General features: G+C 38.9%; 1 protein-coding gene across 3 annotated transcripts in view; it reads left to right on the forward strand.

Annotated features, from left to right (window-relative positions):
• PTPDC1 (protein tyrosine phosphatase domain containing 1) overlaps window positions 1-7,117 on the forward strand; it is a 68,831-nt gene extending 61,714 nt beyond the window's left edge. For 2 of the 3 annotated variants that reach the window (XM_065946883.1, XM_065946885.1), the window contains 3 exons: window positions 1,684-1,869; window positions 4,010-4,120; window positions 6,445-7,117. In XM_065946883.1, the coding sequence (XP_065802955.1) occupies window positions 1,684-1,869; window positions 4,010-4,120; window positions 6,445-6,561 (414 nt within the window). In that variant the 3' untranslated portion in view covers window positions 6,562-7,117. The remainder of the gene's footprint in view (window positions 1-1,683; window positions 1,870-4,009; window positions 4,121-6,444) is intronic. The other variant, XM_065946884.1, reaches the window with a different exon arrangement.
• The last annotated feature ends 12,325 nt before the right edge of the window (window positions 7,118-19,442 follow it).

The following is a 19,442-nucleotide window of genomic DNA, read 5'->3' on the forward strand; positions in this document are numbered from 1 at the left end:
GTCTCCTCCGCATAACTGAGCCACAGTAGCTAGCGGCAGGACCTCCGGTTTCAGGCTTTATAGCTCACCACCCCATCATGGGTCTGCCCAACATGACTGAACTGTTTGAACACATAATATATACAAAAGCATTTTCTAGATGTAGATACAACTCTATCCTTTGGATAGGTTTGCCTTTTTTCCTTTCTGGATTTTATTGTGGGTCTTTCAGTAATAAAGAAAATCAGTTGAATTCTGTGCACCCCTTAGGCCCTTTCACATTGTTTCATGTGATTTTCACATTAATCCTGTGAGATAGATGATACTATTTACAAATTCTTTGTTAATCTTTCAGTACTTATGAACTAAGTATCACAGGTGGGGAAACTCACAGAGGTCAAGTGATGTGCTTGAGGTCACGTGGTCTAAATGTAGCAGAGCCAGGATACAGTTCATGTGTTTAATACTTTCCATCATCCCTGATGTTTTTCCTAGCCCCATTGGAAATTTTCAGAAAACAGCAATGATGTAATGATCATTTTACTAAGGGGATCTTTGAGTCATGTCATTTCTGCATAACATAAAATTGAATAAAAGCTACTCTGCTATGTACATGATCAATGAGATATGATGGACTATGCATAACTAAAAGTTTGGACTTATTTATGAGACAATAAAGAGAAACCAATGCTGGAGGACCCTGATAGCATGAGAAAAATATCACAGACTGGGGTAGAGCAGATCTGGGTTGGGAATGTGCTCTCTTTGTTTGGGCTCCGGCAAGTTACTTCTTCTTTCATGAACTTCCCAGTACATTCATCAGTAAAGGAGACCTCCATGCTGGGTTGCTACAAGAAGCAGAGAAAAGTCTTGTGTCATCATTCCTGTCATACTATAAGTATTCTATGAATATTAGGTGGGGTGAATGAATGAATGATGGTAATTATTCTGCTTATTACTATTGCAAACATGTATTTTATTTATTAAAACATAAATCTGAACCCTCTCAGAATTAAAAATAGTTACCTTACTTTCCCCCTTACTCTCTGTGAGGTAAAGTTTTAAAATCTCCTTAAATTATCTCCAGGCATTTGGATTATTGGCAAAACTTCCTAGTTGTTTTACCCTATCAAATTCAGAATACAAGACTTGGTAAATTTTACATGGGATTCTAAAAAGGAATTTGAAAGAAATAGGTTATATATACCACATTTATTAACTTTTTGGCACTTTTATACTTTTTCATTTACCATTCAACTTCCTTGCAGTAAATATTTGTTTTGTTCTAAGGAGCCTGAAAAGACAGCTTCCTTCTTGAATTGTTTCTGTGTTTTCTGAACGAAATGGAGAACTCGGGTTAACTAAGCCTTCTCAGTATCAGGAGCTTTAACAGCCCTCTCAGTTTAGTCATCCCACCAGTGGGGTGGGAATGAACTTCACAAAGGGAAACTGAGGCTTAGAGAAATTAAATGTCTTAGCCCAGGGTACTGAGTGAAAGGGGGACCACTGGAGGGGTTCCAGTCCCCACCTCAGAGCCTGAAACTTTACTCTCCTGGAGAGCCTAAGGCTCATCAGATGTCAAACCATGGCTCCCTGCCCTCCTCTCTCCCTCACTTTGTCCCTCTCTCTCTCTGTTCCTTTCCCTCCTCTTCTGTCCTGTCCTCTCTCCTTTCTCTTTCTTTTTCTTTCTTCTTTCCTTTTTAGAAAGAACTAAATTCCCGAGACGGAGCTTGGGAAAGAATATGTGGCGAAAAGGATCCTTTCATCCTGTGCAGTTTGATGTGGTCTTGGGTGGAGCAGCTAAAGGAGCCTGTGATAACCAAAGAGGACATGGACATGTTGGTTGACAGATGTGCAGATGCCTCGGAAGCACTGTTCTTATTAGAAAAGGTAAAATAGCTGTTGAACAGTTAATGAAGTTAACTGAGGCCCTCAGTACAAGTTTTACACACTAAAAATAACCATTTTTTTAAAAAAGGAGGACTCTCACAGAATTCCATATTGAGGTCTAATTTAAAATTTTCCAAAGTAAGGGAAGAAATGCACCCCCAATATAAACATTCAGAAGATACAAAAATAAAACTGGAAAATACCCATAACCCCAGGTTCAGTTCAGTTCAGTTCAGTCTCTCAGTCATGTCTGACTCTTTGCGACCCATGAACTGCAGCACGTCAGGCCTCACTGTCCACCACCAACTCCCGGAGTTTCCCTAAACTCATGTCCCTTGAGTCGGTGATGCCATCCAACCATCTCATCCTCTGTTGTCCCCTTCTCCTCCTGCCCTCAATCTTTCCCAACATCAAATGAGTCAGGAGAGCTACTTTAAACATTTTCATTGAAACATTTTCAAGTTTTTTCTTTCAGTCTTATCAATACATATGTTAACTTGGTAAAAATTATTTCACATAAAATGTTATACTTCATTTTTGCTCAGAATTATAACATAGATGTTTTTCCATGTGTTTTTCATAAATGTAAACTTAAATGGGTAGATAATGCTCTAACATGAGATATGTTACAACTAATCACTTTCTCATTTTCAGGTATTTGTTTCTACTTATTTACTGTGAGCATATAATGTGACTAACTGAAGTGGGTTGGAATATGCATTCATTTGTATTTCTTTAAAAAGGGTGTGTGTCACATATACATTTATGTGTGTAATTTGTGAAAGTATACAATATAGAAGGAAAAATAAGGAACTGATAATGATGGTTACCTTTAGAGAATAGTAATTGGAGACAGTGGATCTAGAAAGCAAGAGAGACTTTTCATTGTAGATTCTTTTATACAATTTAATATTTTTAACCATGTGGAGATATTAAATTTTCATCTGTAAATAGGATTTGTTTTGTTTTAGGAAACAATGTTACCTCATAATCAGCCTTGCGTAATCTGCTATGCTGTGGTATAAACATTTCATTGCTTCCAAATCTTCTGCTACTAACTATTGCTTAATATAGACACACAGAGATACACACAGGCATTTGTGCACAGTTGTGTGATGCCCATGAGCATTTGAATGACAGAGATGAATCCGGAGCAGGGATAAGGAAGGTAGTTAACTTTGACTGATTGAGTGGCAGTGGGCCAGGCCCTTGCTAGGTCATAATTTCTATTTTCACCTTTGTTCATCTCCATTGCTCAGAGAGGTAGAGGCCCCACTTTTCAGAAGAGGGAATGTGAAGCAGTCTGCCCACAGCATGTAGCATGTGTCAGAGCAGGATACAAACTCTGGCACCGAAGTCCTGTACTTTTCTGTCTCATTGTGCTATTCCCACATTATTCACTCCAGTCCTCACATTCAGGGTGTTTACATTATTTAGAATTTTGATACAGATCACTGTAATGATAATTTGTGATTGCATGTTTTTGTGCATTTCAGATTATGTCCTTGGAGTAGATGTTCAGAAGTAAAATTAGTGACTCAGTGGACAGGATGTGTTGGATGCAAATTGCTCCAGTAATGGGGTTTCTCCTTTGCTTCTCCAAAGGAAACAACTGTTAGGAGTTAAGCTGGGGACACATTCTTCAGGGACCTTTCCCCTTATGCTTTAGCATGTTCCTGGATGACTGTGGTGGTCTTTCTTCTTCTGTCCTTCCCCATTTCAGTATTGTCTGCAACTGGCAGGACATGATGAAGGTACTGAGTGCTAAGTGCTCAGCTGTCTGTACACATATTGTGTGAGGAGCCAGCATCTACTAGGTGTACTGAAGTGACTGTGTCTAGAAACAGCAAGAATGAATCGTCTTCAGTACACTGCATGGAAGGTGTTTGATTAAAAGTTCCACTTATCTTCAGATTCAACTATATTTTGTGTAATAAATAACCAGCTTTGATATTATCTCCTGACAGCTGTTCAGATTAACATATAACAGTAAACATTGGTAGAGCCCTTGGTAGATAGTTTAGTATTTGAGGTAGTGAATACTTGATTGCAAATCAGTTCTTGGCCCAGCAGTTGTTTTGGGTTTATTTCTTGAGGCATTTTTCAGACAACTTGTTTGATTTTGATTTCTGCAAAACAGGGCCAGCAACAAACTATTCTTTGCGTGTTGCATTGCATAGTGAGCCTGCAGACGATTCCTGCAGATGTGGAGGAAGCTGTTCTTGCCCGCGCCATTAAAGCTTTCACTAAGGTGGGTTGCACTCCTCCTTTCTACTTCAGACCACACTCAGCATAATCTTAGTAAATTAGAATCCAGAGGTCATCAGCCTTCTCTAAAATAAAACTTTTGGCCATGTTTCCCTTTAATGGAAATATGTTTGACATTTCATGAAAGTTACAGACTTTTGGCTAAAAAATACCAGTTTCCTAACAATGATATAAGAAAAGGCTGAACCGTGGGCTTTTTGAAGGAAAACTTTGAAACAAAGAACTTTTATGTAGAGAGAAACAATTGAGTGTTGAGGAAATATTTGCAAATCATGTGCCTAGTAGAATTCTAACCCTAGTAGAGAATCTTTTCTTCTTGAGCCAGTTCTACCTTGGGTCTGAACAAAAAACCACCTATTGAGAGTTTAACATCCAGCTTTGGCAGTTCAGTACCGTGTCTGGTTGGCAAATCCTAAGTAAAGTTTCCTTACCATGCACATCCTTTTGTCCTGCAGCAGTCTTTCCTGACTGAAGAAAGATGCCAGATTTCATGCCAAGAGAAAAGGTTTCCCTCAGCTAATTTGTTTTGCGTCTCTTGTATGTGATACCAAAATATCATTAAACAAAGAACCCTGTTTTTTTATGACAGCGTCTTTGGCAAACATTTATATTAATAGCAACTGTTATTTGTACTCATTCACCAGTCTCTTTCCCCATCCACTCTTTCCAAAGTGATGTCCTTCTTACAGATTTCTTTGTTCCTCATCAGGAGCTTTTTTCTTCATCTGGAGCTTTACAGCATTAACCACTTTGCATCCTCTCAGTCAGTCTCTTTGTGACTGTTTCTGAGTTAGCACATCAAAACCAAACTATGTGATCTTTTACAACTGTGTTTATGTTTTCATAGACCCAGAGATTACCTGCTCTGTGGAGAGGGCTGTGATTTAGTGTGTAACAAAGTATGCAGTTCAGGCCTTACTAGTATTATTAAGTTTTTCAGATAGGATAGACAAAACAAGATTAAGATAAAGTTAAATTTCTGAATTTAATTAAAAATAAGTCCTTAATACTGATCTCCCTGAAAGCAGTAGGAATTCTTTACAATTTCTATTGACCTTTCACAGCGATACTAATGAAAAGTTAAATATACTGGTTGTTCCAAATCTGTCTATAAAAATGTTAGAAGACTGTTCTTAGGTCTCTCCCCTTGTGTACAGTCTTAGGAATAGAGGCCCTGATAGCTTTTATTCCAGACTAGCGCTCGTCAAGGAAATCTGTGTAGCATCTGCTTCCAGTGTAATAGATAAGATTTCCTTCAGGCCACAGCTTGGCAGCCTTGGCACAGCTCCCTCATCAGACACTGGGGAGTTCCTCAGCGGGGAGGCAGACTCCTTGCTTGTGTGGCCTCCACTTGTGCTGCTCTGCATCACCCCCAGGGGGCTTGGATCTCTGCATCACCCCCAGGGGGCTTGGAAGGCAAGGGAACCAGGTGATTATGGAGCGTGTGCTGCCTTCAGTCATAAAGTTGTTTGACCCAACACTGTCATGTCTTCTGCCAGTGTCCTCAAGTTGTGTGAGACCCTTCCCAGCCCCCCTGGAAGGCACGGCCTTCCTGTCTCCCTCCAGAAGGGAAGGGATCACTGGTCAAGGAGTCCTGATCTTTTCCTAAGGAGTTGCACATTTGGCAGTGGGAGTAGGGTGGAGGTGTGGTGATTGCTCTGGTTCTCTGTCCTGTCATTGCAACCCTGCAAAACAGTGAACTTGGATAAAAAATCCAAATATGTGTACATGGTGCCTTCCCACCAGTGGGAAAGGAAATTAACTTTTACAGAGAGGTTTTTACATGTGTCATGCCCGTGTTAGATCTTCATATTTTGTACTCACAGAAATCCTAAGGAGATGGATGTTGTGATCTCCATTTTACAGAAAGGTTAGATATGACACGAGGCTACAGTTGCTTACAGAGAACTAGGCTTCCTATTCAGGTCACCTCGGTGCAACACTTAAGCTGGTGTGCACTGTTTTAATGAGACTTTTCCCTTAGGCCAGCCATGATTAGTCTCTGGATTCAAAACCCCCATCACACCCACTGTTGGGTTGCCTCATGAGTACAGTACCTATCCAGGCACTAGATTTAATTGTTTTAGCTTTTATTCATAAGTTTAGTATTGACATAACTGGCAGTTCTAATGTAGTATTTAATTTAAACTAATATGTGAACCTTATTGTGTGTCCTTCTTAATTATATGTAATTTTGTTTGTAAGTCTTTTTCTCCATCCCCTTTCTTTCCTCCCAGAATAAAGACTGGTTATAGTATCCTGAATTTCTGTTATAGTATACTGAATATAAATTTTCTTTATCACTAGGTTAATTTTGATTCTGAAAATGGACCAATAGTCTACAACACCCTGAAGAAAATATTTAAGCACACACTGGAAGAAAAAAGAAAAATGACAAAAGATAGCCCTGAACCTGGCATTTAGTGACGCTGACTTTCCCTTCATGACTATTTCAGACTTGAAGATCTGAGTGGCATTTCTGCTCATAGCTGAACAAATTGAAGTGTGGAACTGCCTCATTTCATAGCACTTTATTTCAGATGCTCTCGGTTTGTGCTCAGAAATGCTTGTTCCTGTTTGGAGCAATTATTTATTTTAAAATATCCTTCAGTTACATTTTTATGTTAAAAAATTGCCATAAAGTTGGTGCCACTTCTTTTATTTATGTATTTATTTAACTGAATTAATATTGTTGTATTAATATTTTTAAAATGTGGTGTTTACATCCTTGTTCTTTTTTGACATTTTGGAAAAAGTTATAACTCTTCTTTCCAAAACAATTATTTTATTGATGGAACTCTTCTCTTTATTGATGGAATTATCTGTTTACAAAATAGATAATTTTAATAATAAAACTTTATTGTGTATGCCCTGATATATGACCTTAAGGAAGTCACCAAGTGTCTTAAACGTATGATATTTGTTATAAGAAGGCTATTGTTAAAAAAAAAAAAAAAAAAAGAAGGCTATTGTTACAGCATTTTAAAGGATTTTTTTTACATTTGTTTGAATTTTTGTTTTTTCTTTTTATAAATGTGGCAAAGAGTCTCAAATGTATTATTTTTGTGAGTGTTTTAGTTTTATGTTAAAGGATTGACAGTACAGTGTTTGGGACTTTTTATTGTAGGAAATAGGCTTCCTCTTTGTCAGGCTTCCTGACAGCGTCACTGACTTCTGCTGTCACAGGCAGAAGGAACAACTCTAAATACATCAAGCCTTATTCCCACTCTCCTGGGCTGCGGCCTAAATCTGCTGTTGCATAGACCCAGTTGCCTCAGGGCTTTATCTTTGGTTGCTTTTCTGTGATAATTTAGATGTTTAAATTGAATTTGACTCATTGTGGGTTGCATTCACCCTACTGGTTTTAGATAAGAGGAAGTAATTGCCTAAATTATTTAGTTCCTTATAGACCAAACTATCAGTAATCAAAGCCATTAAATATTATTTAAGTGAATATGTGGGGCACAAGAGGCCAAGCCTCTCTTTTTTTCCCAATAAAAATGATATTAAACCAGTTTCAAACTAAAGCTACTACTTAAAGACAGAATTTCAGAGAGAGTAACTGATTTACAAGAAATGAAATTTCTCCAACTTGTACATTTCTGAATCAACTCTAGCACATCAAAAATGTCTGTCATTATTGGTCTTACTAACTAGTGGCAAATGCCATACTGTTTTAATTTTTAGGAAATCAAATCCAGTGAATTTTAGTGAACTGGTTTGCCCATTCCTGACATTTCTTCTTTTCAAGTGCCTGATCTGGGAAAGACAGGGAGAAAACAATTACATTTATCCAAAGGTACATTATAAAGATATGTATTTTATACCTAAAAAGACATTTATCCTCATCTTTGTCAGTCTAAATGGACAGGTGCCACCATGGCTCATCTGACAAGTGGCTCTTGGCCTGTGCATCTGAAATCATCATTTCGGATTAGAGGGTAGATCCTGCACGGCCATGCTGTGACCACAGCAGTACGTGTCTAAAATCTAAGTGCACCAGTCTGAGAAAGAGAGACGGTGTGATTAATCAAGCTGTATACAGGTTTTGTATTTATTTGAATAAAAGTGGGGAAAAAAAGCACATGATCTTTGTCTTGTACTTCTTTAGCTTAGTGCTCTTGAGATCCTGATGATAAAGATTTGGCTTTGTGATTAGGATTTGCTAATGAGCAGTCTGAGTTGCAGGCTGAGTAGTCAGCTGGCCAGGCTCTAGTCAGCCCCGACACTGTTGGTTCAGAATGACCAAGGGATGGAGGCAGGCAGATAGGAGGATTCTAAGAGGAATATGGGAGGAAAATCTCAAAGTCAGCAGGATTCCTGCCTTCCAGTATTTGAACTGGTGAAGAGTTCTCTGTAGCCCAGAGGATAGAAGTCTACCTACTAGAAGATACAGGCCTGCAAAAATTCAGCTCAGCAGGGTGGAAAGGGCCAAAATTGCACACATTCAAAACTTAACAACCATGGCTGAGCACATGCATTGTCTTGATTACTTCTCTTACCAGACCAGGAGTGAAGTACTTTTCATACTTAGCTGATGAAGGAATTCCCCTCTTACTGACTCTAAGGTATGTTCTCCCTCTTGAGGCCCTTTCAGCACTAGACTCCATGATGGCATAACAGAGCATTGCATTATCCATAACTTCAGTGGAAATATCCTGCAATTTTTGTCCTCTGAAAAAGACTGAACTCACTCTATTGCTATTATATATATGTGTGTGATACACACAAACATATATATATATATATATATATAAAGTGCATGATTTCTTGCCACTTCTGTTTTTTTCCTGTTTCAGAGAACTTGCTGATACTCTTTGAGATGAAGTGCTGCTATTTTAAAGTTGCTTCATCTGTTTGCATAACTCAGAAACACTATGCTGATCTACTTTCTCATAGCTTCAACCAACTTCCCAGTTCTATCTGAGAAAGAGTATATGCTTTCATCACTCTGGATTCCATGAAAATAAACATATATCATACTTTAATAGAGAGGAAGTTCTATCTTTTTCTCTTAAATGGAGGACACTTGCTTATATGCTTGGGCACTATTTCTGGCTGTTCTCTAGAGGTCTGAAAAAGTTTCCAGAGATAGTATGTTGTAGACAGAGTGTGTGCCCCAAGTTCTTGATATCTGAAGGCCCCCAATAATTTGAGGATAATTTGAGGAACTGTTTAGTATATGTGCTGCCGAAGTGAGCACTGAGGAATTGTTTAAAAGTGACAGCTTACTCATAGGATCTTTGTTGTTCAAAATTATTAAACATTGATACATTTTCAGTAAATTAAGAACCACATTTCCTTTGGTGCTTGAATGTGACCCAAGAGTAACACCTTACCCAAGGAGCCCTTTCCAGTGTTGAAGTGAAAGTTGCTCAGTCGTGTCCGACTCTTTGTGACCCCATGGACTATACAGTCCATGGAATTCTCCAGGCCAGAATACTGGAGGGGGTAGCCTATCCATTCTCCAGCAGATCTTCCCAACCCAGGAATTGAATCAGGGTCTTCTGCATTGCAGGTGAATTCTTTACCATCTGAGCTATCAGGGAAGCCCTAATATCTGGGCTTACTTGGGGCTCAGCTGGTAAAGAATCCGCCTGCAATGTAGGAGACCTGGGTCGATCCCTGGGTCGGGAAGTTCCCCTGGAGAAGGGAAAGGCTACCCACTCCAGTATTCTGGCCTAGAGAAATCCATGGACTGTGTAGTCCATGGGTCACAAAGTTAGACACGACTGAGCGACTTTCACTTTTCAGTGTTAGGTGATTGAAAATTATTTACAGATAAAATGGCAGGAGAAAGATTCAACAAATCCTGTTACACATCAGTGGATTATTTTTTAGTTATGCTTTTAAGCATGAGCTGATCTCTGATTAGCCCAACGCTGCCTGACAATAAAACTGATTTACAAGTAATCACAATGGAGCCATTCAACAGTAGAGCTGTAGTGAACCTTCATTCTAAATAGTCGATTAAAATAGCTAGTCACTAAAAATAATGTCCCAATAAGATTTTAATATCATAAAATCTTTTACCCTGAAAAATAAAAGTTTCATACATCCGCTGCAATTTACATCACAATAGAAGGCTATTATGCCCTTGCCTCCTGGCTTTCTTGATTAAAATTAAATAATGTTTTACTCTTCAGAATGCCTCTTTGGGAGAAAAGTTATATTTTTAGAATACATTCCTACTTACCTAACCGTTTGATTACAGTCTGCAAATACTACTTGATTTTGATTTAGTGAATTGCCTTTTCATTTCTTTCTCCTCTTAAAAATAAAACAGACTACTCAGACATTGAATTATGTTGAACCATATTGATTGGCCATTTCTGCAGGTCAAAATTATCAAATATGGGCCATTTTATACAGTTCAACCGAATACTAAATTTAATTTTCCTGGGGCCAGCAGGTGACATTTTCTAAATTATTTTAGCAAAGTTTAGATGATCAATTACTTTCTAAGAATATCCTTTATACTCAGAGTTCCAAAACAAATGAAAGTGATTAATATAGAACTATTCTTTCAGCAACTGATTTGTGCTCCTCTGAGCTCCCACTCTGCTGATGCTGGGGACACCCAGGAATCATTGTCATTCATCCCTCCATCAGGAGCCAAGTCTAGTGCATGTCTGTATGTCACTTGCTCATGCCATCTCGTGCCATCAGCACCCAGAATGAGTTCTGCATTGTCTGCCACTTAGCTGCCCACTTCAGTCCACACCTCCATTCTTTATATACAATGGTGGAAGAATAATTCTTGATACTTTATTATTGTTAATTCTGAATGTCCTTCAAAACTCAGCTCTGATCCCTTCAAACTATGTATTAATTAACACTTTGTTAAATGTAATTAAATTCAACTACCTGATGACCACAGAGGTAGGGAGGTGTCGTGAGCTGAATTAAGTCCTAAAATTCATATGTTGAAATCCTAACCTCTAGTACCTCAGAATGTGACTGTGTTTGGAGACAGGCCTTTTAAGAGGTGATAAAGTTTAAAAACAAAGTCCATATGTGTGTCTCACGTGACTTAAACGTAAGATGCTGGATTTGTTGGTATTTTCATCCATGAACCTGCTACTCCTGGTGTAACACTGGTGCATAGAGAGGTCTCAACAAATGTAATGTGGGTCAAAGGGAGGAGGGTGGAGGAAACGAAGGTAAAGCCCTGGTGTCAGTGTATACCTAGGTCAGCTATATTTAAAAATTGGGTTATTTGTAAAGCAGAGATAGAGACACAGATGCAGAGAACAAATGTTTCGACACTAGGAGGGGGAGGTGGGATGAATTGGGAGATTGGAATTAACATATGTACACTATTGATACTATGTATGAATTAGATAGCTAATGAAAACCCACTGTATAGCTCGGGAAACTATGCAGTGCTCTGTGGTGACCTAAAAGGAAGGAAAACCCAAAAAAGAGGGGACATATGTATATGTATAGCTTTGCTTTGCTATACAATAGAAACTTAACATTGTAAAGCAACTATACACTAGTAAATATTAATTTAAATGAATAAAAACAAGGAAGTAGAGTGTACAGGGCCATAATGGAAGTAATGGTTCTCCACTCCATTCAACGGGCTTCCCTGATAGCTCAGTTGATAAAGAATCCACCTGCAATGCAGGAGACCCCAGTTTAATCCCTGGGTCGGGAAGATCCACTGGAGAAGGGATAGGCTACACAGTCCAGTATTTGGGTTTCCCTTGTGGCTCAGCTGGTAAAGATTCTTCCTGCATTGCAGGAGACCTGGGTTTGATCCCTGGATTGGGAAGATCTCCTGGAGAAGGGAAAGGCTACCCATTCCAGTATTCTGGCCTGGAGAATAAAACATCCCATACCAGTAGACGACCAAGTTACATATATCTAATAGAGTAAGCACTAGGAAAACTGTAGTGATATACTCACTATAATCAAGATGAGATTTTTTTTATGTTTAAATAACTACAACAGGAAAGAGAAGAAGAATGAGGAATACAGAAAACAAACACACACAAATAATCAAATGGCTGACAAATTAACAATTACCTAAATTCAGATGGTCTAAATGCATCAAAGACAGATTTGACTTAGTAGATAAAAATGATTAATAAATCCTGCCTTCCAGAAAGATTAAAATACAATGTTATAGATAGGTTATATCATACATTATTTTCTAAAAGCAGAATGGTTTATTAGATAAAGTAGACTTTAGAACAAAGAAAATTACAGAAACATTTGTTTCTGTTGTTTAGTCACTAAATTGTGTCTGACTCTTTTGCAACCCCATGGGCCATAGCCTGCCAGGCTCCTCTGTCCATGGGGTTTTCCAAGCAAGAATACTGAAGTGGGTTGCCATTTCCTTCCCCACAGAAATATTGCACAGTGATGAAAGGATCAGCCCACCAGCAATACATAATTCTGAGCAAGTCCACACCAACCATCAGAGCTTCCAAACACATGAAGCAAAATCTGGTAGAGCTGAAAGGAGAAATAGACAAAGCCACAGTTAGGCTTATAACTTCACCATCCCACTCTCAGCAACTGAGATTCTGTGCAACAGAAAGCAAGGCTGTAGAGTCACTGAAGCCTGCACACGCATACAACAGTGGCTTCCACATACACAGAAGCACACGACAAACACTGGCTCCTATGCAGCAATTCAGGCCAGCTTGTCTCAGGGCCACTCTGCTCGCCTAGGAATCAGTCAGTTCCTCAAAGAGCTCTTATTTCTATTATATATTTATTGATTTATATATATGTGTGTATGTTATATATAAATAATATATATGATTATATGTAATTATATAATCATATAATATACAACCATATATTATATACTTAGTATATATTTATATATAATTATGTAACAATTATATAATAATTATATAATATGTATAATTATATAGTATAATATAATAGATACAATATATAATTATGCATATAATTATAACAAATTATTATATATAGTTATATATAACTATATATGTTTTATATATATTATATATTTATATTTTAATATATATATATATACTGGGCTTCTCCAGTGGAGCTAGTGGTAAAGAACCTGCCTGCCAATGCAGGAGACAGTAAGGGTTTGATCCGTGGGTCAGGAAGATCCCTGGAGAGGGATATGGCAACCCACTCTAGTATTCTTGCCTGGAGAATCTCATAGGCAGAAGAGCCTGGTGGCCTATAGTCCATAGGATCACAAAGGGTCGGACACAACTGAAGTGATTTAACATGCCCAAACACACATACATACACATATATATTAGTAATTGACACCTTTCTAAAATAATTCACTTAAAGAACATAAACCCATTCAGTACTTCTTAATATAAATCTTTGTGAAAAATAGCTACATATTTTTTTCAGTTAGTGGCATTGTTTTTAATTTTTGCAAATCTCTTTAAGTTCTGGCAAGAGAAAACAACTGGATTCTCATATCTGCCTTGCATTCATTTTGTTATACTATCACACATCTTGTAATCACTGGAAAACTCCACCATACATTCATGAGCATGAGAAATGCACATAACATCTTAATACTCTAATGACTTCTTTGGAGAAATGTCTGTTTAGTTCTTTGGCCCATTTTTTGATTGGGTCATTTATTTTTCTGGAATTGAGCTGCAGGAGTTGCTTGTATATTTTTGAGATTAATCCTTTGTCTGTTTGCTCATTTGCTATTATTTTCTCCCAATCTGAGGGCTGTCTTTTCACCTTACTTATAGTTTCCTTTGTTGTGCAAAAGCTTTTAATTTTCATTAGGTCCCATTTGTTTATTTTTACTTTTATTTCCAATATTCTGGGAGGTGGGTCATAGAGGATCCTGCTGTGATTTATGTCAGAGAGTGTTTTGCCTATGTTCTCCTCTAAGAGTTTTATAGTTTCTGGTCTTACATTTAGATCTTTAATCCATTTTGAGTTTATTTTTGTGTATGGTGTTAGAAAGTGTTCTAGTTTCATTCTTTTACAAGTGGTTGACCAGTTTTCCCAGCACCACTTGTTAAAGAGATTGTCTTTTTTCCATTGTATATCCTTGCCTCCTTTGTCAAAGATAAGGTGTCCATAGGTTCGTGGATTTATCTCTGGGCTTTCTATTCTGTTCCATTGATCTATATTTCTGTCTTTCTCCAAAGAAGACATACAGATGGCTAACAAACACATGAAAAGATGCTCAACATCACTCATTATTAGAGAAATGCAAATCAAAACCACAATGAGGTACCATTACATGCCAGTCAGGATGGCTGCTATCCAAAAGTCTACAAGCAATAAATGCTGGAGAGGGTGTGGAGAAAAGGGAACCCTCTTACACTGCTGGTGGGAATGCAAACTAGTAGAGCCACTATGGAAAACAGTGTGGAGATTTCTTAAAAAACTGGAAATAGAACTACCATATGACCCAGCAATACCACTTTTGGGCATACACACTGAGGAATCCAGATCTGAAAGAGACACGTGCACCCCAATGTTCATCGCAGCACTGTTTATAATAGTCAGGACATGGAAGCAACCTAGATGCCCATCAGCAGATGAATGGATGAGGAAGCTGTGGTACATATACACCATGGAATATTACTCAGCCATTAAAAAAATTCATTTGAATCAGTTCTAATGAGATGGATGAAACTGGAGCCGATTATACAGAGTGAAGTAAGCCAGAAAGATAAAGAACATTACAGTATACTAACACATATATATGGAATTTAGAAAGATGGTAACGATGGCCCTATATGCAGGGCAGAAGAAGAGGCGCAGAAGTACAGAACAGACTTTTGAACCCTGTGGGAGAAGGTGAGGGTGGGATGTTTCGAAAGAACAGCATGTATATTATCTGTGGTGACAGACCACCAGCCCAGGTGGGATGCATGAGTCAAGTGCTCAGGCCTGGTGGGCTGGGAAGACCCAGAAGAATCGGGTGGAGAGGGAGGTGGGATGGGGGACCGGGATGGGGAATACGTGTAACTCTATGGTTGATTCATATCAATGTATGACAAAACCCACTGAAAAATAAAAGATTAAAAAAAAAAAAATACTCTAATGAAAAAGTAAAAGTTGCAGACACCTTAGTCTCAGGTCCCCTACAGGTATCCCTGACAGCGTATGGCCTCTATCAAGTCAAAACTAACAGCCCAAAGCTCCTTTCCAAAAAACCTCCCACAAAGGTGATGCTGCTGGAAGTGGATTCAATTTGACAAGGAGAGAGAAACAGAGTGCAAAGGAAGAGGGAAAGGAAAGTTGGGAGAGGAACGGAAAGTATGAGGTTTTTTGTTTGGGCTATTTTTTTCATCACTTTTCAAAAACCACAGAGAAAGACATCCTGAAACTATGAAGCTAGAGAAGCAGTTCTGCCCCATTTCATATAACATGAACAACAATCCCATGTAAAATTATTAAAAGAAAAAAAATTAGTGGGTTAAATTTGGAATAACATCCCTATAAATAACAAAAGAATGCAGAGATATATGCTTGCAAAATAAAGACATGTCTAATATTTAAATGAGCTTTAAAAATTAAGATTATAGAAGCTATGATAGAATAGCAAAAAAGTAGAATATGAAAAATTCAGAAATGAGATGATTAGTTAAAAACAAGGTCTGAAAAAAAATGCAGATGAACTCAAGAAAGAATTAGAAATAAAGAGGAAAATTCTGAGAAACTGAATATTAAACTAGATGGATGTGCTATGTCCTATGTTGCTTCAGTTGTATACAAATCTTTGTGACCTTCTGCACTGTAACCCATTAGGCTTCTCTCCATGGGATTCTCCTGGAATGGGTTGCCACGCCCTCCTCCAGCAGATCTTCCTGACCCAGGGATTGAACCTGTTTCTCTTATGTCTCCTATGTTGGCAGGTGGGTTCTTTACCACTAGTGCCACCTGGGAAGCAAAAAAGCAAATAAGTCCAAGAGAAACAAAGGAGGGAAGGAGGAAAATAAATGTACAAAGTAAAGGTTAAGAAGATTTAAGAAAAGTGATAGCTGCAGAGGACCAAGAAGATTTAACATAGGTATAACAGGTATATCCAAAAAAGAAAGCTGAAATAATGGGAAAAAATAATAATTTAAAAAACTAGACTATTAAAAAAATTGCTCAGTGAAAAAGCAATGTACTTACAAGTATATACTAAAAATTTACTCCATTTACATGGGAAAATCAACCCAGACTGGTCAACAGTGACACATACTCTAGTAAAATTATTGGTTTTTAAAGGAAGAAGAAAAGCCTCATTGGACAATCAGACAAAAGACCAAGATATTTAAGCTTCCAGTTCAAGATGGCAGAGTAGAACATGCACTCATCTCCTTCTGCAAGAGCACCAAAATCGCAACTAGCTGTTGAACAACCACTGACAGGAGGATGCTGGAACCCACCACAAAAATATATCCCATGTCCAAAGACAAAGAAGACACAGTGAAACAGTAGGAGGAGCACAACCACAATAAAATCAAATCCTATACCTGCCGGGTTGGTGACCCACAAACTGGAGAACAATAATACAGAAGGAGTTTTCCCACTGTTGTGAAGGTTCTGAACCCTATGTCAAGCTTCCCAGCCTGGGGATCCAACAAAGAGACTGGGAATTCCCAGGGAATCTGACCTTGAAGGCCAGTGGGATTTGATTATAGGACTTCCACAGGACTGAGGGAAACAGAGTCTCCAGTCTTGGAGAGTACAAACAAAATCTTATGTGCACCAAGACCATGAGAAAAGGAGAAGTGACCTCATAGGAGACTCAACCAAAACCACCTGCTAGTGTTGGAGGGTCTCCTGTGGAGGCGTGGATCAACAGGGGCTTACCACAGGGAAAGGACCACTGGCAGCAGCAGTCCTGGAAGGCCCCCTTTGGCATACGCCCTCTGGGAGATCACCATTAACCCTACCATAGAGCCCTAGACCCCAGGGATGTGTTGCCTCAGGCCAAACAACTAACAGTGAGGGTACAACCCCACCCATCAGCAGATAATTGGATTAAAGTTTTACTGAGCAAGGCCCTGCCCACCAAAGCAAGACCCAGTTTTTCCCACTGCCAGGCCCTCCCATCAAGAAGCTTACACATGTCCCTTAGCCTCCTCCATCAGAGGGCAAATAGAAGAAGCAAGAAGAACCACAATCCCACAGCTAGAATAAAAACTACATTTAGTCTGTCAGTTCAGTCACTCAGTCATGTCTGACTCTTTGTGACCCCATGGACTGCAGCATGCCAGGCCTCTCTGTCTATCACCAACTCCCGGAGTTTACTCAAACTCATGTCCATCAAAACAGTGATGCCATCCAACCATCTTATTCTCTGTTGTCCTCTTCTCCTCTAGCTTTCAATCTTTCCCAGCATCAGGGTCTTTTTAAATGAGTAAGCTCTTCGTATCAGGCGGCCAAAGTACTGGAATTTCAACTTCAACATCAGTCCTTCCAATGAATATTCAGGACTGACCTCCTTTAGGATGGACTGGTTGGATCTCCTTGCAGTCCAAAGCACTCTCTAGAGTCTTCTCCAACACCACAGTTCAAAAACATCAATTCCTCGCTGCTCAGCTTTCTTTATAGTCCAACTCTCACATCCATACATGACCACTGGAAAAATCATAGTCTTGACTAGACGGATCTTTGTTAGTAAAGTAATGTCTCTGCTTTTTAACATGCTGTCTAGGTTGGTCATAACTTTCCTTCCAAGGAGTAAGCGTCTTTTAATTTCATGGCTGCAGTCACCATTTGCAGTGACTTGGGAGCCCCCCAAAAATAAAGTCTGTCACTGTTTCCACTGTTTCTCCATCTATTTGCCATGAAGTGATGGGACCGGATGCCATGATCTTTGTTTTCTGAGTGTTGAGCTTTAAGTCAACCTTTTCACTCTCCTCTTTCTCTTTCATCAAGAGGCTTTTTAGTTCTTCACTTTCTGCCGTAAGGGTGGTGTCATCTGCACATCTGAGGTTATTGATATTTCTCCCAGCAACCTTGATTCCAGTTTGTGCTTCATCCAGCCCAGCATTTCTCATGATGTACTCTGCATATACGTTAAATAAGCAGGGTAACAATATACAGCCTTGACATACTCCTTTTCCTATTTGGAAACATTCTGTTGTTCCATGTCCAGTTCTAATTGTTGCTTCTTGACCTGCATACAGATTTCTCAAGAGGCAGGTCAGGTGGTCTGGTATTCCCATCTCTTTCAAAAATTTCCACAGTTTGTTGTGACACACAAAGTCAAAGACTTTGGCATAGTCAATAAAGCAGAAATATGTTTTTCTGGAACTCTCTTGCTTTTTTGATGATCCAGCGGATGTTGGCAATTTGATTTCTGGTTTCTCTGCCTTTTCTAAAACCAGCTTTAGCATCTGAAAGTTCACAGTTCACATACTGTTGAAGCCTGGCTTGAAGAATTTTGAGCATTACTTTGCTAGCGTGTGAGATGAGTACAATTGCGCGATAGTTTGAGCATTCTTTGGCATTGTGTTTCTTTGGAACTGGAATGAAAACTGACTTTTCCAGTCCTGTGGCCACTGCTGAGTTTTCCAAATTTGTTGACATTTTGAGTGCAGCACTTTCACAACATCACCTTTTAGGATGTGAAATAGCTCAACTGGAATTCCATCACCTCTACTAGCTTTGTTCGTAGTGATGTTTCCTAAGGCCCACTTGCCTTCACATACCAGGATATCTGGCTCTAGGTGAGTGATCACACCATCGTGACTATCTGGGTCACAAAGATCTTTTTTGTACAGTTCTTCTGTGTATTCTTGCCACTGCTTCTTATTATCTTCTGCTTCTGTTAGGCCCATACCATTTCTGTCCTTTATTGTGCCCATCGTTGCATGAAATATTCCCTTGGTATCTCTAATTTTCTTGAAGAAACCTGTAGTCTTTCACATTCTATTGTTTTCCTCTATTTATTTGCATTGATCACTAAAGAAGGCTTTCTTATCTCTCCTTGCTATTCTCTGGAACTCTGCATTCAAATGGGTATATCATTCCTTTTCTCCTTTGCTTTTCGCTTGTCGGCTTTTCACAGCTATTGTAAGGCCTCCTCAGGCAGCCACTTTGCTTTTTTGCATTTCTTTTTCTTGGGCATGGTCTTGCTCCCTGTCCCCTGTAGAATGTCAGAAACCTCTGTCCACAGTTCATCAGGCACTCTGTCTATCAGATCTAGTCCCTTAATCTATTTCTCACTTCCACTATATAATCATTAGAGGTTTGATTTAGGTCATACCTGAATGGTCTAGCGGTTTTCCCTACTTTCTTCAACTTAAGTCTGAATTTGGTAATAAGGAGCTCATGATCTGAACCACAGTCAGCCCCTGGTCTTGTTTTTGCTG

This window comes from Muntiacus reevesi, chromosome 10 (assembly GCF_963930625.1).
Source record: "Muntiacus reevesi chromosome 10, mMunRee1.1, whole genome shotgun sequence".
Taxonomy (NCBI): domain Eukaryota; kingdom Metazoa; phylum Chordata; class Mammalia; order Artiodactyla; family Cervidae; genus Muntiacus; species Muntiacus reevesi.